Genomic DNA, 26,783 nt, shown 5'->3' on the forward strand with positions numbered 1-26,783 from the left:
TGAGTTAGAAATCTTTTGTGCCCTTGGCAATTCGGAAAACAGGAGGCAAACCAGCTGCCTTTGGAGTCACTTTGGTCCTGGGATGTAGAGATGCAGGTCCACTCCTTCCTACTCCCAGACAAGAGGGCAGCAGGCAGGTGGGCAGCTCAGCAAAGCAGAAGTCCAGCAGAGTGGCAATCCTTGCAGGAGCACAGCGGTCCTTCTTCCTTGCAGAGTATCCACAGGTCCACAAGTGTACTGAGTTGGTGGTGTCAGGGGTCCAGTATTTATACCCAGTTGTGCCTTTGAAGTGGGGGGGGACTTCAAACGAAGGACTTTGAAGTGCACAGAGTTCCTCCATTCCTGCCCCCGGACTCACTACAAGGGGGTATGCAGCCCATTGTGTGGGGCAGAACACTGCCTATTCAGGTGTAAGTGTCAGCCCCTCCTTTCCATCCTGCCCAGGCTTGCCCATCAGGCTGTGGATGGCCCACCAGTCACACCTAAGCTCCCTTTTGTGTGTGGCTGTCTAGAGGAAATGCACAAGCCCAGCCATCACCCCACCCCAGATGTGTATTGGAGACTAGCAGTAGGTACCAAATGGCTAAAGTAAGAAAATACCAACTTTCTAAAAGTGACATTTTCAGAACTGCAATCTAAAATCTGACTTCACTAAAAGTTGTGATTTTAAATTGTGAGTCCAGAGATACCAAACTTAGCCACTTTATCTCTTTCAGTTTGTGAATTACACTTATAAGATTTAATAAGGTAATACCAATGTTATCCTTTGGGAGAGATAGGCCTTGCTGTAGTGAAAAATAATTCAGGGAGTTTTTCACTACCAGGACATGTAAAACTCAAACGTATATGTTCTGTCTTTTAAATACATTGCACCCTGCCCTCTGGGTTGTCCAGGGCCTACCTTAGCGGTGACATATATATATATATATATATATATATATATATATATATATATATATATATATCATGTAATTGCAAAGCAATAGGCCCCTCATCTTTTGACAACAGCGCCCACAAGCAAAAACGAAAGAAAAATTGAGTTGAAACTGAGAAAAGACGACTTAACAAAATAAAAGAAAGATAGTTTTAAAAAATAACACTTTGTAATTTTGCTTGTCCTACTGGGCACATTTTTGCCAGGCATAGGGATTCTGTTTGGGAGCACTAGAAGTTAAAGAACAAATAGTACCTCAATCCCGTCAGGAGCAGCGGATGGGCACTAATTAAGTTGAAATCAATTAGTGCTTGATCCCTGTTCCACACATTGGAAAGGAAATGATGCCAGACATGCCTTGATAAATTACAAGGCTGTAAAGAAGAGTGTCATGTAAACCAGCAAATTTTGAGGGACAGGCGGGCTCCAAGACCTTTACTGAATACAACAGTGTCTTGCATGCTCGACGCATGCGCTAGCTCATGCACTCGCAAGCTCGACCCTAAAAAGGGAAGGTTTGGGCCTGGTAAAGGGTTCTTTTGCCAGGTAGACATGGCAGTGTAAAACTGCATACACACAGGCTCTGCAATGACAGGAGTCAGACATGGTTAGAGGGATACTTACGTGGGTGGCACAACCAGTGCTGCAGGCCCATAAGTAGCATTTGAGTTACATGCCCAAGCACATGTAGCCACTTTACTATGGACTTTTAAGTATAATAAATATGCCAATTGGGAGTTAAGCCAATCTCACAATGATTTAGGGGAGAGAGCACAAGCACTTTAGCACTAGTTTGCAGTGGTAATGTGCACAGAGTCCAAAAGCCAGCAAAAATGAGATTTGAAAATGGTGGGAGGTAGGCAGACAAAAGGTTGGAGGGGAAAACACCCTGAGGCTACCAGGCCTAACAGGGGATACCAGAGAGAAGTGAAGTCCCGTAGTTTAGTCTGGAGAGAACAAACATCTGCACAACTGATTTTAGGTTATGTTCTTGGAGGAGCTGCCTGCCCCCAGAATAGCCTCAGTTGGAACCAGGTGATCTTTACTATGGCAGCGATAGGACTTTGGAGGTTGGGTCGGATGTCGAGGTTGAAGCCAGATGACTTGGCATTCTGATCAATGGAGGGCTGGCACTCCAAGCTAGAGACAAATTCCATCTAAACTTGTACAGATAGATTGGCTTTTTATAAAGATAGATGAAGGAACTCTTTTTTAGCAGGATTTAGTTTAAAGTGGTGATTTGAAATCCATGATTGAATTCTTATCATGGTGTTTTGTAGGAGGGTGATGTCGTTGGGAGAAGCAATCTTCAAGTAGATTTGGGTATCGTCTTTTTGATAGTGGTGAAGCATCAGTGAAGCTGACAGCATGAGATTTATGGGCACAACTGTGAATGGATTTTTGGTACTGGAATAGAAGGCAACGTTGCTGGGCAAAATCACCATGCATTCGCAGGTCTGTTTGTAGCTGTAAGTACAGGACTAACAGGAACTTCTGCAGGGCAGAATCCTGCCATGCTACCTACCTGCTCATCATTTCTTGTGCTTGTCATATTTCTTCTTCCATCTTCTCTTTGGCGCTGTAAAAAAGATTGGGTTTTGTTGCCAGAGATTTCATCTCACCTCGCTTGTTGAAAGACCCCCATTGTGAGGGAGTAAGGTGTTTTTACAGACAATTTACCTAAGACCACAGTGCAGTAAACTCCACCTCAGCAAAGTCTGGCACGGGGTGGCTCAATAGCTGTTTGGTGCTTCTCTGTAGTGTGTGGCTCATTCTCACTGGCTCTCGTGAAAGTGAGTGTAAGAAGTGATCCCATACTCTACTCTAATAATAAAGATCCTTTCTGATCATAACATGAAATCCTCTGTCCTCCCTTCAGCTGCTGATTCTCTCCTCCATGTCTCCTCTCGTGATATCTTCACCCTTCCTGCTTCTTAGTCCCAATCACGTACACTATCTGCTAATCCTGCTCCCTTGGTATCATTCACAGACTGACTCAGTTCTTGCCACTGGCTTCTCCTTCTGATCCGTACTTGAAATTGGTCGCTTGTAATTTTTTGGTGTCTCTTGCAGCTCTCCCGCACCTCTGATCCTAGCTGCACTCATGTTCCTTCTGCTTCCATCACTTTCTCTTCGGATGGTGTCTCACTGTCTCATTGTCCATTACCACCTGTCACTGACTGCTACATGTCTCTTCATGTCCCCCTCATTCCACAATCCCCTTTCATTTTCTTTGTGTTTCCTCTTCAACTCAACTCTTTCGCCACCCGTCTGCCTAACCCCCCACTCCGTAATTCCTGGCACTAGCTGTCTCTGCCTGACCTTGTCACTCCACAATCTCTGTCATTAGTGTTGGAGTGTGACCTTTAAAACCAATATTAACGTGAAAAGCTTGCAAATTAATGTATAATGAAGCTGCATAGAAAATATGTTAGAATAATACTAATGCACACGTTTTAAATGTGCCCACGGGGTGTGGCCACCAATGTATACGATGACTAATGAAACTGACTAATAATGAATTAATAATATACTCATACATGATTTTGTATTAGCACTGGGAGTTATGTATTAAGGTTTGCTAAATTACTCACTAGGCCTTAGTTAGCAAGGGTCCAGGCCTAGCTGCTTGTTCTCATATTAACTGTGTTTTCTAATGTGCAATGTGCTGCTTTCCTAAAGGACATGAAGCTGTACTTTTCCAGAAGCTAGAGAGAGATGTGTGTGTAGCCGTAGTAAATTCTTTCTCATGAGACCCGACTTGCTCAAGGAGACATTCTTGCCGAATGCAACAGTGTAATTCGCAACAGGTACAAGGTCGCCTAAACCAAGGGAAGACAATGGAACTACTGACTGGAGTGACTAGTGTAACTTTTCCTACCTGACATTCTACCTGTTGAAGACGTCAATCACAGGAGCCAATAAACTGCATGAGAGCTGTCTTAGGTGAAAATTCTAGTAAGGGGAGCAACGGATTATTGGACAAAGATAACGATGCACCAAATATTGCCCAATGGGAAATTAGAGACTTCGACAATTTTAACATAACAGTGTGACTCAAGGAGAAATCAGCCATTATTACTTTGTCATTATTGAGCCATTACTTGCCTTTACCCTGCTACTCTTGAAGCCGTTATTCTATCCTGAGAGACTTTGGGCCTGATTACAACTTTGGAGGAGGTGTTAATCCGTCCCAAAAGTGATGGTAAAGTGACGGATATACCACCAGCCGTATTACGAGTCCATTATATCCTATGGAACTCGTAATACGGCTGGTGGTATATACGTCACATTTGGGACGGATTAACACCTTCTCCAAAGTTGTAATCAGGCCCTTTGTCTTTAGCTGTTTGATGCCCTAAACCATCCTCACCGTACCCCTTGCCTGATTTGCACTTCTCCTCCTTATGAGGGAAGAGCCCTTTGCTATACCTGGCTGAGCCTTACCTGCTTATCCTGGCTGATGGCGAATCGACTGCTGTCCTGAAGACGAACACTGTCCCTTTATGCTGCCCCATTTGGATAGGTAACTATCTGACGATAAAATTGTGATTGACTGTTTTCTTTCTAGGTACCAACTGCTCTTTTGATAGAGGCTGTAGTTAGATGTTTTCTAAATTCATGTTACTAAATTGTTTTGCATGAAGCCCAACATGCTGATGTTAATTAGAGGTTAGTTAAGGAGTTCACTAAATCGGGTGCAAATAGACAAATTACTGAATCTTTGATTTGTTGAATAATGTACTAATGTCACGTTGCTAAAGTTTGATTCATGTTGACTTTGTGTTTTGTTCTAATGTTCATGATCTTTGCCTTGATAAAATCTTATTCCAGTTGCCATATTGTAGTTTTGTTGGTGTGCTTATTGGTATTGAGACTAATGAATATGCTAGTAGGTTGTAACTAATAGGGAATAAATAATCAAAATCGTACTAGATGTGTGTGGTTATTCAATGGCCGAAAGGTCATGGTGTATTTCATTCTTATTAAATGTCAATGATTTGTGTTATTGATTGGTTATTGCGAATATTGATTTGATTTTTGACCTATTGATTGAAATGCTAGATAGACATCTCGTTCTGGGAAGTCCCCAATCAGGTTCAAAAGATTCATGGGCCTAAAACGAGTCCCATTGTAAGTAAATTAACAAAGCTGGGACACGTTATCAGTTCTGGTAGCAGAGAACGGTTTTGGCCCTTTGGGGCCTTAGGACGAGGGACCAATGTTTGAAAATTGTTTTGAGATAATGCAAATTGGAGAGATGGTGTGCCCCTAAGTCCCAAATGACTTTCCCGGAATCTCAGAGCTTGCCAAGTGAGTTGGGTATGTTCTCGGCGTTCTAGTGATAGTGTGAATGACATAGGGTTTGCGCTTGCACAGCTTATGCATACCGCAGGTGAATTGTGAGGGTTGTGAGAATTTTAGGCCAGGTTATATTTTAGTAGGATTGGGCGTACTCCGCAGTATGAGAGTAGGGAAGTCGAGGAACTTCATGTGAGTGTGGCGCTTTGTGCTCAAAAATTGTCCATGTGGTTGCTGGTGATGTACGGACCATGCGTGGTCTAAGACTCCGGAGTATATTGATGGTTTATGTTGTAATTTGCGTGGTATAATAGGTCAATCGGGCATGGTTGATGAGTCGAGTTTGAGACAAGGTGAGTGAATGAAAACTTAGATGGAGATTTGGTGAGTTCTAAAGTGCATTCGGACAAACCATTGACAAGTCGAGAGTAAAATTTGCGGGTCAAATTTTGCACGCGAGTGCGGGATCTGAGAAGGAGAGAGTAGCGGCAGAGGCTTAAAGTGAAATCTCTGTAAAGTTCTGAAGCGATTGTGTTACCCTTCCTGTAGTAAACCGGCAAATCTGAGTTTTATTAGTGCTCGCAATATATTGCATTAGTTTTGTGCGACTCAAGAGTGAGGAAGACAAGCCGCAAGACTTTGTCAGCCGCAGTGTGTGTGAGTGTGACGTCATTGGAGCTGCGTTGGGATAGGTTAGTTAGTGAGAAGGGTCATGCACGGATTGGCAGCCGTCCGTGAGAGGCAATTGGTTGAGAAGGTAGGCGAAGAGAGTTCTGGGAATTAAAGTCACTTCCTGATTCACTTGTAAACAAAATAAAAGACGTAAAAAATGAAGTTCTTCAAGGCTCTAAGGAGCGCTTTGAGGGGAGATGTGTACCTTACCGCGAGTGTGGGGGAGCCTACACAGCCAGAGGATACTTCGGCTAATGCCGTGATGGAGAAGAGGGGAGTCACGCCATGTCTTAGGCTACAGCAATGGTGCAAATTAACAGAAAAGGATGGGAGTTTGGCGATTCCGGAGAACAGATCGTTCAATATAATGATCATAGAGAATTTGCGGAAGGCGTTAACTGAGCAAAAGCCGCCTCCGAGGCCAGCACAGTTTGAGGCATTAGCAATTTGGGAGCTGATGGCCATATGTCAACGGCAATAAAAGTTTGAAAGGAGAATGAGGAAGGCAGAAAAGACACTAGCGGAAGCTAGGTGGGATAGTGAGCACAGGATGTGGAGAAGGGAGATAATAGATGGAGTAAGGATGTTTCTGGCAATAACTCAAGAAGCCGGCACACAAAGAAGAAAAGCCACTTGTAAGACGGATAAAGGGTCTAGCAAAGAAAACGAGACTAAAAAGTCCTGGGTTGAGGCAGATGACTCAGATGATGATGAGTTCCTTAGTCAGTTGCTGCATGATCGACCATCGCCATATGCCATAGATGATAATAGACCAAGTACAAGCGCAAGTCCTGTAAATTCGACACAGAATCAGGGAACCACAAATACAGCACAGGCAAATACAGTTGTGACACCAGCTCCCCCACAGAATAGCGTCAGTGGATCTACTGCTCCAGAGATGCAGACACAGTTGCAGCCACCACCAGTTCAGAGGCTTTACCCTGATGTCCCGATATTAGAGACAACTACGAGTCTGATGGTGCCGTCAGATCCAGCATATACGAGACCAAAATGAGTGCAGATTGAGCCAACTCCACATTTACTGCCCCAAGCACAGAAACAGATGGTTCCGAATTATGCCTCAGGCATGGGACCGCAGTTAGCTACAGCACCGATGATGAACCAGAATATTGGGGCTACTGCTCCACAGTGTTTGGGAAGCAGGCAGTCGCCAGCCACTATATCCTTACCTATTACATTTGGTCCACCAGTACCATTGTATGCACAGGCGAAGTCTGACATATGTGATCAGGGAGTAATGACCCAAGAGGTGACAAGAGGAGGGTTCACAGGAAACTCACAAGGAATAACTCCAGCGGAACAGACAGATCCCTGTTAGACTTCAGTCTGATAGGGGTTCCTCCAGATACCATGAGACAGTCAGGTTTAGGTCTGCTGACTCCGCTGGTCTCAAGTGCAAATGTACCAGAGACACCGATGATGCAGGCTGGTAATATCTCATTGCAAGGGTTAACAGCGCAACAACTGAATGAATGGTTGGATAAGTTAAACTCACCACAGACTACTCCTGCAACAGCAGAGCGGTCGGAAAGAGAGGAGTACCTGAATTTTGTGAGGTTGGGCATGGAAGCAGCTGAGCTAGTAGAAGGGAGCATGGGAGTGAACAGACTAGAGTCGTACACTGAAGCAGAGTTGAGGTATCTGTGCCCAAAGATAACTAAAGAAGTGAGCAAAGTGCACCAGAGATTTGCAAACCTAGCAGATAAATACGATATAGACCTAGACAATACTAAGCATCTGAAGAGGAGTTACAGGTTAGACTTTGAGCCTAAAGATTTTGACCACATGAGGACTACTGAGATGAAGGCACACCTTAAAGAAATTCTGCAGAGTGCACAGGTCTGGAGAGCCTTAGAGAAGTGGGAAGGCAGATGGGCAAAGAAAAGAGATAAAAGGAAAAGCGACTGCTCGGAGCAGCAGCAGGCAAAATCAGTGCCTGACACTGGTACAATAAAAGCGTACCCCATGGGAGGGACAGCTGGAGGGGTTCTTGTCCACGTACCATGGTCTAGAGGTGACATTTTGTCATTCACAAATGTCTTTCCCAAGTTAAGAGAGAAGCCGATAGAGTGGTATCAGCAGATGGACAGGTTTGTGAAGCTTGCGAAGTGTCTTTGGGAAGACCTGAATACCCTGTTTGCGATCATAGTTCCAGCTGATTTGTGGAGTGAATGTAATGAGGTACTACTATAAGGTGATTGAGTTTTTGAAGCAGAAAGTGTTGCCGCAGAATATTGATTGGCAAAAGATTGATCGAACGGTACAGGAGGTCAAAGCGTTGATACATGCCTACTATGAGAGGTTGTTGAAAGCGTTCAAGCACTACAGTGGTACAGAGGTCATAGAGGGAAAGGACATGAATCACCTTGTGTTCAGGTTTGTTGAGGGATTGAGACCAGAGATTAGCCAGATGATTAAGAATCATTTGATCTGTTGGCAAGCGAAGCCGATTGATGAGGTGTTGCAGTATGCAAAATACTGTAGTGACGAAATTAAGTAGAAGCAGAGAAAGTTGAAGGAGAAAGTGATGGTGATGCAGATTAAGGCAGCGCAAGCAGGGATGCAGGGAAATGGTTTACAGCAGATGGTGCAACAGCCGCAAGGAAACGGGATGTTCCAGGCGCAAGTGAAGGGCAGAGGTCGAGGAGGTTTTGTGAACCATGGCCAGATCTGAATACTGTAGTAGCCCAAAACGATGTGCAGGGGATGAAGAAGGTGTTACCGTGTCATGCTTGCGGGGGCATTGGACACTGGAAGCGGGAGTGCCCGATGGTGGTGCAGGAGGGTGTTGTTCAACAAAGCAATGATGTCAATGCATTCCAAAATGTTAAAGGACCAAGGATGAGAGGTCCTAATCCAAACTTCCAGAATAAAATGGTTCAGATGCAGGGTCTCCAACCCATGCAACAAGTGCAGATGCAGCAAGTGCAACAGCAGATTCCAGTGGTACCTAGACAGCAAATGCAGTTCCCCTTAGAACCAATGGGACTGCAAAAGGTGATGCTTCCTCAACAGGTCACAGGCCAAGGAATGAATCAAAGTAACACAGTGCAGCAGTTCCCATTGCGTGGTGAGAATGGAATAAACGATGAATGGTCGGATGAGAGTTCAGATAGTGAGGAGTGTAGACTTGCAGCATCCCTAGAAGTAGATCAGAGAGGGCCCTATGTGCAAGGGAAAGTGATGGGTCACAAAGATTCATTCTTGGTTGACACAGGAGCTACACGCTCTACAGTCCGAAGTGCAGAGTTTCTGAAGTTGCCACTTTCGGGCCGTACAATAAAGGTAGTAGGAGTGGCAAATCAGCTCCTGACTAACCTGATTACTGATCCGGTTCAGGTTGAGATTGGTACCTTTCAGGGATTGCACAGATTTGTGGTTTGCGACTCAAGTCCTGTGTCCCTACTGGGAAGAGACTTAGGGGGTCATTACGACCCTGGCGGAAGGCGGAGAACCGGTGGTAAGACCGCTAACAGGCTGGCGGTCTCCCCTCATGGAATTATGACCATGGCGGTTACCGCCATGGTCATCCGCCGGTACTCCGTTCCGCCCACCAGGGCGGAGATGACCGCCGGGCTGGAGACCTGGGTCTCCAGCCCGGCGGCCGTCACTATACCGCCGGCGGTATTTGGACCCGGCTTACCGCCGTGGATTTCCAGCGGTTTGAACCGCCATGAAATCCATGGCGGTAAGCACTATCAGGGAATCCCTTCCCTGGCACTGATAGGGGTCTCACCCACTCCTCACCCCCACCCCGACTCCCTCCCCTACACCCCCCACCACCCCTGCCATCCCCCAAAGGTGGCAGGGCCCCCCTCCCCACCCCAACCCCCAACATCACATAACTCACACACACCCGACACGCATGCAGGCACCACCAACACACACACGCACACACCCCGACATACATGCCAACATCCACACACACAGTCAGACACGCACACCCACATTGAAACATACACGCACACATCCATACAGACATACCCACAGACATACAGGCACTCATTCCCAAACACGCATCACCCCCACAAGCATACACGCACTCACACACCCCCTCTACATACTCAGACGCACACCCCCATGCACGCACACAACACACAACCCCCCCCCACCCCCCTCCCCTAACGGACGATCGACTTACCTGGTCCGTCGATCCTCCGGGAGGGAACGGGAGCCATGGAGGCAGCTCCGCCAACACCACACCGCCAACAGAACACCGCCACGCCGAATCACAGGACGTGATTCGCTGGGCGGTGTTCTGTTGGCGTGGCAGTGGAGGTGGAGCAACCTTCACTTCCCCGCCTCCCACCAGTATGGCTGTTGGCGGCTGTCCGTCCGTAAAGGGACGGAGAGCTGCCAACGGTCATAATAGGCCGAGCGGCAAACCGCCTGCACTGGCGGTCTTCCGCACGGCGGTCCCTCAGCGGTCTAGAAAAAAGACCGCTGAGGTCAAAATGACCCTCTTACTGTGCAAAACGAGGTGTTCTATCACCTGTTCCAATGAAGGGATTGAGGTGCAGACAAACAGTGACGATGAAGGGGATGACGGACAGATCTCAGAGCTTGAGACCGAGATCACAGATGAGGAATACCCCCTGATAAGTTTTTTCCCAATGTTCACAGTGACTGATCTGCCAGCCGATTTCCAGGGGACGGTAAAGGAGAAAGTGTGGGATTTGACGGGAAAGGAAGTGGGGCTGATAAAAGGAGTAAAACCAGTTAAGGTCAGTGTGAGGCCAAATGCTGCGTTTCCCCAGGTACCGCAGTACCATATGACGCAAGATGTCCTCATACTGGTAACGCAGATAATTGCAGACTTTGTGAAACAAGGGGTCTTGAAAGAAGTGATGAACAGGCCATGTAATTCACCTATAATAGGACTGAGAAAGCCTTGTGGGAAAAGTTCGAATTGTACAAGATTTGAGAAAGATTAATGACATAGTGGTGAAATGTTGCCCAGTGGTGCCAAATCCAGCTGTGATCCTGTTCCAGGTTCCATGCGATGCAGAATGGTTCTCAGTTGTTGATTTGTCTCAAGCATTCTTTTCGGTACCTCTTCATGAGGACAGCCAGTTTCTTTTCAGTTTTAATTTCTTGGACAAGGTTAACAGTTGGTGTTGAATTCCCCAACGGTTTTCGGAATCACCTTCCATCTTCAGTCAGATATTGAAGAAAGATTTGGAGTCATTGGAATTGCCTTTTCAATCGACTCTAGTGTGGTACATTGATGATTTGTTGATTGCATCCAAAACGAGAGATGATTGCAAGTACAATACCATTGCCTTACTAAACCACTTGGGAAAAAATGGGCATAAGGTGTCCCCAAAGAAGCTGCAATATTGTCAGAAGGAGGTGCAATACCTAGGTCATCTGATTGAGAAGGGGTCGAGGAAAATATCCAAGGAGAGAGTGACCGCCATATTGCAGATGAGTCTCCCAACAACACGGAGAGACGTTAGGATGTTTCTGGGAATGGTGGGCTACTGTTGTCAGTGGATCCCGAATTTCTCAATTATCTCCAAGCCATTGGTAATACTGACAGCTAAGGAGGTTAAGGATGGATCAGACACCATTACCATGTCCAAGAAAGAGATGAGGGCGTTCATTGAGCTAAGGGAGTGTTTGTGCAGGGCTCCAGTTTTAGGTATGGCTGATTACACAAAGCCTTTTGTTCTGTTTTGTCATGAACGTGATGCATGTTCTTTGTCTGACATCCTTTAACAGTCGTGGTCCCACACTCAGCTGAGATTTTGTTAACCCGTACCAAAACGCAGCGCATGACAAATGCAAGATTGACGAAATATGAAACGATCATATTGGGGTCACCAAATGTAACTCTAAAAAGATGTACAGTGCTGAACCCGGCAACTTTGCGTCCCAATGAAAATACAGAAGTTGAGGATGCTGATGATGTAGAACATGATTGTCTTGAGGTAACAGAACTGTGCACCAAACCGAGACCTGATATTAAAGATACCCAATTGGAAGAGAATGACCACATTATCTTTGTCGATGGCTCATGCTTGAGCGACTCACTGGGAGTGCTGTGAGCCGGATACGCTGTGTGTACAATCACTGGTATCTTGGAAGCTTCCTGGCTTGAAAGAGTGTACTCTGCTCAAGTGGCTGAGTTGGTTGCTCTTACTAGAGCATGCCATGCCGCAGCCAAATTAAAAGTGACTATCTATACTGATAGCAGATACGGATTTGGAATTGTTCATGATTTTGGCCAACTGTGGTCACAGAGGGGTTTTCTAACCTCTTCTGGTTCTTCAGTGTAAAATGGTCAAAGAATTAAGGAGTAGTTGCACGCGATTCAGTTACCTCAGGAAATTGCCATGGTAAAATGCAGCGCTCATGTGAAGTCACAAGATTTTGTTTCAATGGGAAATGGATATGCGGATCAAGTCGCAAGGTTTTTGCGCATTGAACTGTATATCATTCAAGGATCAATGGGAATTGTTACCTGAAACAGAAAATTAGACATGCACAGGTTACGCATTGAGGGTGGTTGACACGTTGGAGGAATTGAAATTGTTGCAGGGGCGTGCCAGCAGAGATGAGAAACGCACTTGGGTTAAGATGCAATGTGTACAGAGACCAGATGATTTGTGGGTTTCAGATGAAGGGAAGATGGTTTTGCCGAACAGTCTTCTGTCACAGTTTGCAAGGTTCTACCATGGACAAGCACATATTGGGAGAGATGCCATGATCAGGCTGTTTAAAATTGACTGGTTTAACCCGAAATTCAGACAAGCTGCGGAAGTGATTTGTCACAGGTGTATCATCTGTCAGCAGATGAATGCGGGGAAAGGGACAGTGTGAATTTGAGCCACATTGGGAGAGCTGACGGTCCATTTAGCAGAATGCAATTGGATTTTCTCGAAATGCCTGTGTGTGGAGGTTTGAGATATGTGTTGGTGATTGTGTGTATCTTTAGTCACTGGATTGAAGCTTACCCTACATGCAGAAATGACAGCCTTACCGTAGCAAAGCTGCTACTTAGGGAGTTGATTCCACGTTTCGGGTTTCCGATCTCTTTAGAATCAGATAGAGGAAGTCACTTCAACAACGAGGTGGTTAAGCTCTTGTGTACAGCATTGAACATTGAGCAGAAGTTGCATTGTAGTTACCACCCTGAAGCCTCAGGACTAGTGGAGCAGATGAATGGTACCTTGAAGTCGAGAATGGCAAAGATGTGTGCAGCTACAAATTTGAAGTGGCCTGATGCGTTGCCCTTAGTGCTAATGTCAATGAGAAATACACCCAACAAGAAAACAGGACTGTCTACTCATGAAATTCTCATCGGCCGAGCTATGAGACTGCCCGCAGTGCCTGCAAATGCTCTTGTGAATATCACAGATGATATGGTGTTGGACTACTGCAAGGGTCTGGCTGACGTGGTCTGCTCTTTCTCCCACCAGGTGGAAGCCACCACATTGCCACTGATAAATGATCCAGGTCACAATCTGAAAGCTGGTGATTGGGTTGTCATCAGGAAGCACGGGAGGAAGTCGTGTTTGGAGCCACGTTGGAAGGGGCTATATCAAGTAATATTAACCACTACTACTGCTGTGAAGTGTGCGGGAATTCCAAACTGGATCCATGCCAGTCACACAAAAAAGATGACGTGTCCAACTGATGAGGAAACTGAGTTGTCGAAAATAACAGCTGCAGAAAAGGAAGTCTCAGGGCCAGAGAGTAATCAAAGGGGAACTGAGACGGAAGGAGAGCCTGTTGAGGACGGCTTGGTCACTTCAATAAGAGACGAGACCCAGAGGGGTGACAGTGAGCCTATCTTAACTGAGGCGCCAGGAGGACCTACCCAAAGAGAGGTTCTCCCAGAAGCAGATGGATATGGGTTTGAACAAGAGCCCGTGACAGATCCAGAAGGCGAAGGAGTTGAGACAGGAGAAAGTCAGAGTGTCCAGAATCCTCCTGAGAAAATTGCAGGTCCATCAAGAGAGAACATCATAGAGTCAGAGGAGGGCCACGAGCTGCCACAAGGAAGATCAGTGACCAAGGAGACACTGAAAGGAGATAAGGGGCCAGAATTGCAAGTGACAAAAGGAAAAGTGGTTGTTGATGAAACGATAGAGAAAGAAGTTGATACTACAAGGAAAGAAGACCTCAGTGAAGGAGAATTACAGGGTGAGCGTAAGTTGAAAAGAAAGAGAGTAGCAAAGCGAAGGTACGCAGGTCCTGAATGGGCATATGCAACATCAGAGTTCTTGGCATTCTGCTTTGATCGAGAAGTCCCAGGTCAATACTATGGTACCTGAGTTTGGCCAGAAGGAAAAGAGACTGTACTAATATGAAAAATTGAGCCAAAAGAAGGCTGAGAAGAGAGACTGCTAAATTACCGTATGTGACACTGTTAACCTGAATTGACGTTTGAGAACTGATTTTGACTAGCTGCTAAACAAAATTGACAAGGATCCTGGGAGTGAATGTGGAAGCTGTAAATAACTGCTGCAGAAAGACTTTCGCTTGTTTTAACCTGCTGAAAAGAACAAAAAAGAGAGAAATAAAAGTTAGACCATCCTCAGTTGGTTGTTGTTTGCATTGATAGTACTTTACTTTCTGATTCTTTACAGATCATGCCTAGCACTAGAGATGATGACATGGGAAGTAGGCGTTGTAAATGTTTGGGTGTTGTTCTGGGTATTGTGTGTGTGATATTCATTATAGTTCTGATTGGGGTAAGCCTTTGATAGATAAGGACGAAACTAACAATGCTACAATTCCTGAGACCACTGCTTCACTCAAAGCTTGGGAGAGGTTTGAGCAGGACACAAGATATTTGCATGAGGGAACTAACACGAAGGGGGAACTATCTACTAATGTTTTCTATCGCTTGCTGAGTGAGTATGTTGACACTATGGATGCGAAAAATTGTTATGTGTGGACACAGATTCCTGTTTCGGTGCAAGAGGGAGTTACCTATCATAGTTTACCTTTAACCTATGGGATAAGCTGTAGTCTGTTACTAACCCGATTCTATAACCAGGAGGAGATACAATACTTTTACTCTAATCATGATCTTGTGTTTTCTTATGTGCCTATCATAGAGGATCTAAATAGTGTAGCAAAGTATTATGCCATAAAATTAATTAAAGGGTTCTTTGAGGCGACATTAGCTATTAGTACATCTTATGCACATCGCAATAACCTGACTTGCTTGCTTTCACCTGTACAGAAAAACTTTCTAGATCACACTGAAGACAGAAGAAGGGTTCTAAAGGGGAAATTAGAAAAGGGTTTGCAGCACCTATCCTTTATAAATAGTGGGAGTTACAATGGAGTTAGGGAACAAGGGAAATTAGCTTTAGATGCACTACATGTAGGCAAGCTTTGCAAACCGCAACCTAAGTCATATTATGACAATGTGTTTGTGGGAACGAGTGAATGTAAGCATGTGTTTTTGTTTCAGAGTAAGTGGACGTTCATTTTAAATGGACAGGATCCAGCGATCCCTGGGATCTATTATATATGTGGACTTAATGCTTATTACCGTCTTCCAAAGGTATGGTATGGGACATGTTATTTGGGGATAGTTTTCCCAAAAATATATCAGTTAGAGGATTTGAAGAAGTTTCCGAAATTGTCTGAATTACATCGTACTAGACAAAGGAGAGAGACTGCTGCTGGTGTATTAGGAGACATATTTGGAGCAATAATTCCTTCAGTGGGAGTTATCTTGAGTTCAATAAAGATTCGAAAGTTGTCTACTATTGTGGATAACATGCTGACAAATTTTACAGGAGCTATACTCCTGATGGATACTGAACTGGCTGCGGAGAGGGCTATGACTCTTCAAAACAGGCTTGCTTTAGACATTCTTATAGCAAAAAATGGTGGAGTCTGTAAGATGCTTAATGAGCGTCACTACTGTGCCTACATACCTGACAATAGTAATGAGATTAGAAGTATGCTGACTAACCTAATAAGAGATAGTACAGATTTAAAGGAACTGAAAGAACCTGGAGTTTGGGAAAAGGTTGGAAAGGGATTTGCTAAGATGGGAAGCTGTTTTAGTAACATTTGGCATGGGATATTGGCAAAAATAATACAGGGAATATTAATTGTTTTGGCTTGTTTATTTGGATTATGGTTATCATACAAAATTAGTAAACGAATTAGAGCAAAATTGGCAAAACATGATACGAGGAGGGAAGAAAAGAAAAGGGAGAAAATGTTCAGAGCAAAATATGGAAAGGCAAAGGTGGGGGAATAAATTGAGATGAAAGAATTTAGGAGATGAACAAATTGTGATGGAAAGGGATTTGTGTGATGACAAGAGTCATCAGAGGAGGGATTGTTGGAGTGTGACCTTTAAAACCAATATTAACATGAAAAGCTTGCAAATTATTGTATAATGAAGCTGCATAGAAAATGTGTTAGAATAATGCTAATGCACGCGTTTGAAATGTGCCCACGGGGTGTGGCCACCAATGTATACGATGACTAATGAAACTGACTAATAATTAATTAATAATATACTCATGTATGATTTTGTATTAGCACTAGGAGTTATGTATTAAGGTTTGCTAAATTACTCACTAGGCCTTAGTTAGCAAGGGTCCGGGCCTAGCTGCTTGTTCTCATATTAAATGTGTTTTCTAACGTGCAATGTGCTGCTTTCCTGAAGGACATGAAGCTGTACTTTTCCAGAAGCTAGAGAGAGATGTGTGTGTAGCCGTAGTAAATTCTTTCTCATGAGACCCGACTTGCTCAAGGAAACATTCTTGCGAAATGCAACAGTGTAATTCGCAACAGGTACAAGGTCGCCTAAACCAAGGGAAGACAATGGAACTACTGACTGGAGTGACTAGTGTAACTTTTCCTACCTGAAATGTGCCCACGGGGTGTGGCCACCAATGTATGCGATGACTAATGAAACTGACTAACAATGAATGAATAATATACTCATGCATGATTTTGTATTAGCACTAGGAGTTATGTATTAAGGTTTGCTAAATTACTCACTAGGCCTTAGTTAGAAAGGGTCCGGGCCTAGCTGCTTGTTCTCATATTAAATGTGTTTTCTAACGTGCAATGTGCTGCTTTCCTGAAGGACATGAAGCTGTACTTTTCCAGAAGCTAGAGAGAGATGTGTGTGTAGCCGTAGTAAATTCTTTCTCATGAGACCCGACTTGCTCAATGAAACATTCTTGCGGAATGCAACAGTGTAATTCGCAACAGGTACAAGGTCGCCTAAACCAAGGGAAGACAATGGAACTACTGACTGGAGTGACTAGTGTCACTTTTCCTACTTGACATTCTACCCGTTGAAGACGTCAATCACAGGAGCCAATAAACTACATGAGCGCTGTCGTAGGTGAAAATTCTAGTAAGGTGAGCGACGGATTATTGGACAAAGATAACGATGCACCAAATATTGCCCAATGGGAAATTAGAGACTTGTTCAACAACTTTAATATAACAGCGTGACACAAGGAGAAATCAGCCATTATTACTTTGTCATTATTGAGACATTACTTGCCTTTAACCTGCTACTCTTGAAGCCGTTATTCTTCTTAGCTATCCTGAGAGACTTTGGGGGTCATAACAACCTTGGCGGTCTTTTTACAAGACCGCTGAGGGACCGCCGTGCTGAAGACCGCCAGTGCTGGTGGTTTTCCGCTCGGCGCATTATGACTGCGGGCAGCTCTCTGTCCTTTTCCAGACGGAGAGCTGCCAGCAGCCATACTGGCGGTCGGCGGGGAAGTGGAGGTTGTTCCACCTCCACCGCCACGTCAACAGAACACCGCCCACCGAATCACGTTCTGTGATTCGGCGTGGCGGTGTTCTGTTGACGGGGTGCTGGTGGCGGAGCTGCCCCCATGGATCCCGTCCCCTCCCGGAGGATCGACGGACCAGGTAAGTTGATCGTCCGTTAGGGGAGAGGGGTGGGGGGGTGTTGTGTGTTGTGTGCGTGCATGAGGGTGTGCGTGTGTGTATGTAGAGGGGGTGTGTGAGTGCGTGTATGCATGCGGGGTGTTGTGTGTTTGGAAATGAGTGCGTGTCTGTATGGATGTGTGCGTGTATGTCTGAATGGGGGTGTGTGTGTATTACTGTGTGTGGCTGTTTGCATGTTTGTTGGTGTGTGTGTGGGTATCTGTGTTGGTGGTGCCTGCATGCGTGTCAGGTGTGAATGTGTAATGTAATGTTGGGGGTAGGGGTGGGGAGGGTGGTCCTGCCACCTTTGGGGGTGGCAGGGGTGGTGGGGGGTGTCGGGGAAGGACTCGGGGTGGGGGAGATCCCTATCAGTGCCAGGGAAGGAATTCCCTGGCACTGATAGTGCTCACCGCCATGGATTTCATGGCGGTTCCTAACCCCATGAAATCCATGGCGGTCAGCCGGGTAATGATACCGCCAGCGGTTTTGTGACGACCGCCGGGCTGGAGACCCAGGTCTCCAGCCCGGCGGTCGTCTCCGCCCTGGCGGTCTGATCGGAGAAGTGGCGGATGACCATGGCGGTAACCGCCATGGTCATGATTCCAACATTTTTACCGCCAGCCTGTTGGCGGTAAGACCGCCGCTTCTCCACCAACCGCCAGGGTTGTAATGAGGGCCTTTGTCTTTAGCTGTTTGATGCCCTAAACCATCCTCACCGTACCCCTTGCCTGATTTGCACTTCTCCTTCTTATGAGGGAAGAGCCCTTTGCTATACCTGGCTGAGCCTTGCCTGCTTATCCTGGCTGATGGCGAATTGACTGCTGTCCTGAGGACGAAGACTATCCCTGTATGCCGCCCCATTTGGATGGGTAACTATCTGATGATAAAATTGTGATTGTCTGTTTGCCTTTCTTTCTAGGTACCAACTGCTCTTTTGATAGAGGTAATAGTTAGATGTTTTCTAAATTCATGTTACTAAATTGTTTTGCATGAAGCCCAACATGCTGATGCTAATTAGAGGTTAGTTAAGAAGTTCACTAAATCGGGTGCAAATAGACAAATGACTGAATCTTTGCTTTGTTGAATAATGTACTAATGTCATGTTGCTAAAGTTTGATTCATGTTGACTTCGTGTTTTGTTCTAATGTTCATGATCTTTGTCTTGATAAAATCTTATTCCAGTTGCCATATTGTAGTTTTGTTGATGTGCTTATTGGTATTGAGACTAATGAAGATGCTAGTAGGTTGTAATTAATAGGGAATAAATATTCAAAATCGTACTAGATGTGTGTGGTTATTCAATGGCTGAAAGGTCATGGTGTGTTTCATTCTTATTAAATGTCAATGATTAGTGTTATTGATTGGTTATTGCGAATATTGATTTGATTTTTGACCTATTGATTGAAATGCTAGATAGACATCTCGTTCTGGGAAGTCCCCATTCAGGGTCAAAAGATTCATGGGCCTAAAACGAGTCCCATTGTAAGTAAATTAACAAAGCTGGGACGCGTTATCACTAGCTATCTCTGCATGCTCTCCCAATCCCTGTCACTAACTGTCTCCAGCTCTCCTCCGTTCCATAATACCTGCAACTATCGTTCTCTGCCTCCCCTGGCTGTTACTGGTGCTCCATGCACACCAGTCCCCACCCTTTCATGCACAAGTTTGATACATAGTGCCTGTCTTCCCAACACCAAACTGACTATCTGTTTCTGTCAGTTCTTTTCATCTGCCTTTCCCTCCCACTCAACCAGGCTTGTCACAGACTGACAGACTGGTGGTCTCGACACAACACACACCACCAATGCCTAACAAATCAGCATTGCATAAAACTCTAAGCACCACTGACACAAACACACATACAGCATCACGTAAAGTGTCACAAAAGAAAGCACATACGCTTATTTCTTGTTCCTTAGACACACTTTTATGTATTGTCTGCTTTGATTGTGAGCTCATAATTTGGATTTATTGAAATCACAACCGTTTTGTTAGCTCTAGTTAAGAACTTGCCTTTTAGGGTTGTTTTACTACGGGGGGTTGTTTTTCAGTTAGATGCGTGTCAACTGTTTTGAAGTTTGCGATCATATGAAATGATCTGTTTTGACATTCGTGAGTTGTGGGTTAACTCATTCTTCAACTGCGGGTGTAAGCAGCTTCCAGTGTTTCTGGAAGGCGAGAGCAGTGTTTAAAAATCTTCACCAAGCACATTTTTTAAATTGACCTTATTAAGTATGGTAGTAAAAGCTGTTGATTTCTGTCAGATGACTGAATTATATATTTCCCATTTCATAAATGCTTATGTCGAATTCGCCTTTTTGAATTTTAAATCCTGTGATATCTGTTTAATAATAGGCTATGTCTCCGAACTAAAACGTGGTAGGACAATCGAAAAGGCATTGTTTTTTTGCTGCGGTATTTCATGTTCTTATAATTCCTGGCTATGGAGAAAAAGAATTACCTGTAATATGGCCATTTGAATCTGGGGAGAAATGGCATCCTGGGGGATCACCTTGGGGGCTATCAATCCACTTGTGTCTCTTTAGGCAGATGGCACCCTCTTTTACTTGTCCACACCAACACACTCGCTCTCACTGCTACTAGAACAGTTATATATAGACATATTTGAGGGAGATACCTGGCCTCCAGATAAACTACCATACATTGCTACTCTTCCCATTGGTGGGCCCTACGGTCACAGACGCCTGCAACCTTAGCGCTCGTCCCTTTTCGGTGAGAGACAGATAGATTTTGTTACTTGAGTGTGGTGGTGGCACACACTACTGAGAAACTCTTTTAATTCAATATCCTTAGGACCATCAAAGGCATTCACTCCTCCATTCAATTTTGGAATACTCTTCCTTTTGAGGCATGTGGCTATATCAAAATGGTCCCCCTGCCATGGTGCCTTTACTGTATTCAAAACTTATTTGATCATCGTCCCCCCTACTGTCTTTCAACAACTGAATACCCTACTCTCCTCAATGATATGGGCAGGGGGGGGGGGCGCTCGCGGGTTGCTAAGGACATTCTGTTCTGTCCTTTGGCAGAGGTTCTCACAGTTGCAAATCTGGAGAAATATTATCTGGTTTTGAAACAGCAGCACACAGCACACTGGCTCACGGGGGTGTAAATGTGAGTAGAGATTTCTGATGGACACCTCTAGTACAGTCACCTTACCTAGAACCTGATGACAGGAAGGAGGAGGGAGAGCTACGTTCCATTCCAGGTGAAGCATACTGCACTGCTGAGGGAATGTACTGTCACTGATTTTGAAAAAAGGCCCCCTTTGCCAGGGAGTTTGCATTCTGGGATTTATTGGCATTCAGGGTACTCCCAAGCTCGGTAGATATGTGCTCTTGGCGAGAAGGTGGGTGCGAAACCTTAGGTGACCTGTTCCCTAATGAAGAATGCATATCCTGTAAAGTCGCCCAAGATAGTTTTAATTTGGAAATGGGACACTTTCTCCAATACGCCAGCTATCACTACAGATATATGATCTTCTTTCCCAGTGCCCCCCTCCCCCACTTCACACACATTCCAGGCCCTGCTGGAGTTGGGAGGAGGGTGACACCTAGTCACACACTTGTACAAGGCCATGTCAGCAGACAGACTGCCTGATGCACCCCCTGATAGAGCGGCATGGGATGAAGAGCTTGGGCTACAACTTGAGGGTGCACAGTGGGCCAGAATGTGTGGCCTGGTATAGTTCATCTCCAGCAATGCTAGATTCAAGCTCTTGCACTTTTACTTTCTGCACGGTACCTACATAACACAGTATGCTACACAGAATCGACCCTTCAAAACCCCAGCACTGCCCCCATTGTCACCACCCAACGGCATCATTCTTACACCTCCTTTGGTACTGCCTGACGGTTCACGCCTTCTGGATGAGGGTGGTCAAGAGGGAGAGGGCAGTGGTGACGATCCCATGACCAGCAGACCTAATTACTTGCGTTTTGAGGGATATTTGCTGCAAAAAAGATCAGAAAATGCATTTAAATGTATACATTTACTCCTTGCCAAGTGGTGCATTGTGATCACCTCGGCACAACAGGCTCCTACTTGGGGCACTGGGAAAGTGAAATAGCAGAATGGCTGGTAGCTGAGAAGTTGAGATTAAAAAAGTGCAGACGTGATGAAAAACGGAATGAGGACCTGAATGTCTGGGATGGACTATTGGCTGCTTTCCAACAGGTCCAGGACAGGCCTCAGGGAATGAGAGTGATGATTTTTTTTTTAGAGCTGTATGCCCCGTGGGATGCCAAGTTACCATCATACCCTTTACTGCTTGCATGTAGGTTCCAGAGGTTGGCTCTTACCTGCTGTATATTGCCCCCTAATGGATTGTACTGCTGTAGGTTTAGTACTGTACCTTCCTGTGAAAGGGTTTCTGATGGCAAGTTAATTGTTGATTCTTTTCTTCTCTCTGTTGTTATTAGCAGTAACCAATAAAAAATGTTTTAAAAATGTCTATTTTTTTAAATGTCAAATGAAAACGTTTTAAAGATTTAATGAAAATTTCCACCTAAAGTGACTTGCTCATATATATATGTAAAGATATAGATATAGATATAAAGACATATTTTAAAATAATTTAACATGTTTAAAAATTAATTAGTTAACATGGGGAAGGGAAGGACATGGCATGTCATAGAGAAAGAAGGAGTATGGAGAGCATGCCGGGGAGGAGGGTAGAGCTGGACCAGGAGAAGAGACTGTTTTATTGTAGATTCCAAAACATATCAAGCGCTAACTCTTTACTAAATTCAATCATGTATTTGCAACAAGTGGATAATCAGGGCAGAGCAGATGCACTAAAGGGTATTTCTTCACAAACTGTCCTAACCAGTGAATAAAGCTAGAACAGTCTGAAGAACTCGTGCACAGATGTCTTCTCTGGTCTTTCTCTTTTGTTTGTCTGACTGCCAGTCCCCAAAAAGTGCCATGTTCTTCCACAGCTCATTCTGTTCCCCATTCCCGGAGCACATCCTTGAGACCAAGATGTTCATTATGTGCCCGAGCAGTACTGGAATCCTCTCTAATTGATACTTGGAACAGCAGCCTCGCACGTCAGGCTGTAAGAAACACATCTGCTTTGAGAATGCAAACGTTCTTTTCAAAATATAAATGAAAACTTTGGAATTTATTACATTTGAAAGTACTACAGACAATCCTCATTCAATCATTCCAATCATTTAATCGATCGCTGATCAATCACTCCATCAAGTATTATAATGATTCTTAAACGTGTATATTGAATACTACCGTTTTGATGTACCTACATGTCCAGAAGTAGCATATATTTCATATTTAACTTAAAAGGGTGAAAATGTTCTCCTTTTGGTAGGCTAAGAACAATGAATTCTATGTCATACTTTGGAAGATTGTTGAATTAAAAACAGCAGCATGATTTTATTTAGATTTTTTGTTTAGTTGGGCCCGTGCAACGCTGGCATATGCTAACAACTGTGACACAAATAAAGCTGCATACCATTTTATTCCGAACACAGTTTCAGTGGTTCTGCAATAAATTGTTGAAAAGAAATATAAAATTGCTAACAGGTTTTTAAAAATTGTATCCGGAAAAAAGCATTTCTACTAAGACTCACGAAGTATTTTTCAATTTACAAATGTTCTGCTAGTTCTGAGTTTGCTGCTCAGCCATTATTACTTACACATGCAGTTTTGTTGGGGATATGTTCTTCCAAATTAATTCTATCAATGACAGCTGTCAGGGATAGTAAAGTAATGAATGTAAAAAATATTCTGATGCTTTTCATTTAGCGTCATACTGCGGTTCCAGCGTAGGGTACGCAGCCTCTTTTATGTGTTCTGTCAGTAAGCTACAGAACCAGGGCTTTAAGTGTGGAGGGCCCTGGGAGTGCTCAGACCCAGCAGTAATTAAAATCTAACTTTGAATTGTTCCCTACAGTGCCCTATACTGTTGCCTTTAAAATTGCAACCAAAAACACTGATTGATTTCGAAACAATATGTGCAAAACCCCAAAATAATCCATGTCAACATGCATGTTTTTAGATCACATCATGTTTTTGGAAGATATTCAGTTGCTGTAATTTCTCTCATACAACATTTGACTCTGGTATAGAGCATTTTATGAACTAAGTACCTATAGGTGTCTGGGTGATTACAGGGTGTGAATGGGTGTTCATGATAGGGCACGATTCAGAGCTCTGGAATTGAGGCTGAAGGCAGTGCAAGTTTCTTACAGTGTCTGACAGTGTGCCCTAATCATAGTCAAAATACATACCCATCCAGCCCTTGGCCTCTATGCAGTGCATATAGAGCTATGATCACAGATGTGGCAATAGTAATTGTGATAGTATGTGAAGGAGGTACAGTTTGCTATTGAAATAATGACATTATGTACATGGAAGACTTCATAAATATGTAAGAAAAAGGGTGTAATTGACTAACGCTGCATGAAGGGTTGCAGAGCAAAGTGGTATGAAGAGGAGAAGAGGAATGAGTGAGACAATCAGAAGACTACTACCCCTTCTTCAGATATTAGTAACGTTTAATTCACAACCTTATATTTTTAGGATACAAACATTTCAATTCTTATAATTCACACCATCATTGTTGTTCGATGGTCTGATACTGCTAACAAGAACTGACAAAGTTGATAGGTCTGTCTGGAATTCTCATTCCTGTGTGATGTCTGGATGCAGTAAAAGAAAACTCACTTGGGGGGTCCCAAACACTGGTCAGGAGGCACACTATGTCAAGCATATGAATCTAGGTCAAAGGAATTTAGGACACACCCTTAATTACGTATGCTACAATTCTTGGAAATAATTCCTACTTAAATGTCTTTGGCCAGGCTCCTTTTAGAGACTCCCCCTTCCTTTTGAGGTCATTTTAAGCACTGTACCGAGCCATATATTTCCAGTATTTAGAATATTATGCTGACACTGAGTAGAAGCACACATTACATACGGATGTTAAGGAACGGGTAGTAGCTGCTAACCCTGGCTTGTTATATGGTACCCCTTGCACTTCTCTTGCTACCCTAGCATCATGGTTAATGAAAGCAGTGGCTAGAATAGGAAAAAAGATGGCCTGTAGAATCCGGATGTACTTCTAGCACTTTCTACTTCTTTGCCTTCCCTTAGCCCTCAGCAGTAGAAAGAGGTTTCTAAGGGCTTAAACGTGGGACATTGGGTCAAACCTCTTTTATTATCAAGGGTTAAGAAGCGTGTGTTGTAACATATGCTACTGCTTGATTGTGCTTTGTTGACCTCCGCAAGATCACAATCTCTGTTGTTGGTTGCTCATGCTGCCGCTGAGGCTAGGTTCAGATTAAATATGTTCAACATGCTCATTTTGCATTTTATTTGTGGCTGCTAACAATCCTGACTTGAAAAAGGCTCTTCCTCAATGCTATGGCATGCACATTACAGGTTTGTACTGTTCTTCGGAGCCTGGAAGAGTATGACCTCAAATCTCATGTGTGTAACACAGTCCCCTCTCTCTACCTGAACGTTCAGAGATGCAGTTAACTCTAGCCTGGCCCTTCACCCACTCAACGGAAGCAGCATAGTGTTGACAGATCATTTGTTCACATTAAATATGTTTGAATCAAACTCACATTTTAACTGTGCATGAACAAATTATGGATTGGAGAAACCTCAAAAATGAATTTATCCAAATAGTAAATGATGAGGGAGGGATTTGATGAAAGATAAGCCATCTTGACATAGAACAGATAACATCATAATACTTACTCATAAAATTCGGCCGCAGGTGTAATCTTGTACTTGGAGTACTTGGTACCATTGCTTAGAAGAGACCCATTAAGAAGCTTGGGGTCAGTGCAGTTTGGGCTGTTCCATTTGTTACCACAGCTCGTCCAGGGTAGTTTTGTTGTGAACGATGAGAATAAGTAGTACAAGGACCATGCAATGATGACGTTGTAGTAGAATCCCACATACAGAGCAATGAGTATCACAGCATAGCCCACACCTAGTAACAATAAGCAAACACACGTTAGTCTAGCTTTCAAACAGTGCAAAAATATCATTTGAAACATTTATAGACTAACCTCTCCTTCAGAATAGACAAGGTAATTCCAGTGCAACAATTCTACACCCAGCATTACCAAAATGATGTGCATTGTGATGTTCAGGATGCAGTTCTACTGCAAAAGTATGAGTAATACATATGGATCCCCTATAAAATAGGAAATAAGATTTGAAATCGATGTTACCAGATCAATATGCACATCTTTTCTTTAAAATCTAGACCTTGCTGGACAAATTATTTCATGTTTGACATATATAATTTGTCCTCAGAAACAAAGATGGAAATTCTACATGATGTAATACAATTGTTTTAGAACTGTATTGCCTGAAACACCAATGTAAAAAGAAGCCCCTTATCCACTTGAATCACCATAAATAGGCCAGAATGAAGGCCTGATAGATTATTATTTGCCACATCATCAAACGTCTACAAACATTCACTTAGGGATTTCATGAAGTCAAAGTTTGTAACTTGCACACTCAGTAGTCATAGAAAGTAACAGTGCACTTTTGTACCATTCTTACTTTTGCCTATGGATATTTTCAACTTTTGATCAATAGTTTAAATGTATTGGTATTAAGTGGAGGTGAGCATAACACACAGAATTATGTGTAGTGTAATCAGGCGGAATTACCTAAAAGTTCAGTGAGACTATGTAGAAACAAGTGAGAAAAGTAATTCTGCACTTAGAGCCATTTTCTTAGTGCACAAATTGCCCCTCGTATCCAAAATAGAAGTGAGCATGCATATTGTGCTAAGAAATAGTGCTAAGTGCAAAAGAACATGAATTTAAGCATGAACAGCCACTAGTGCGTGCTAAATGTGCACTTGTGGTAGGATTTTGCCACAACTTACTCCCAGCATTTAGCACTAGTTGCTTAGCACAAAATGCATCTTTGAATCCAT

At 43.8% G+C, this 26,783-nt stretch overlaps 1 protein-coding gene across 1 annotated transcript in view; it reads right to left on the reverse strand.

The window, feature by feature from the left end:
• The window catches only part of SLC6A2 (solute carrier family 6 member 2), an 821,779-nt gene that overhangs the window by 507,368 nt on the left and 287,628 nt on the right, over positions 1–26,783 (reverse strand). Inside the window, exon 4 of the mRNA XM_069216273.1 lies at positions 25,580–25,817. Coding sequence (XP_069072374.1) covers positions 25,580–25,817 — 238 coding nt within the window. The remainder of the gene's footprint in view (positions 1–25,579; positions 25,818–26,783) is intronic.

The sequence above is a fragment of the Pleurodeles waltl genome, chromosome 12, assembly GCF_031143425.1.
Source record: "Pleurodeles waltl isolate 20211129_DDA chromosome 12, aPleWal1.hap1.20221129, whole genome shotgun sequence".
NCBI classification, from domain to species: Eukaryota; Metazoa; Chordata; class Amphibia; order Caudata; family Salamandridae; genus Pleurodeles; species Pleurodeles waltl.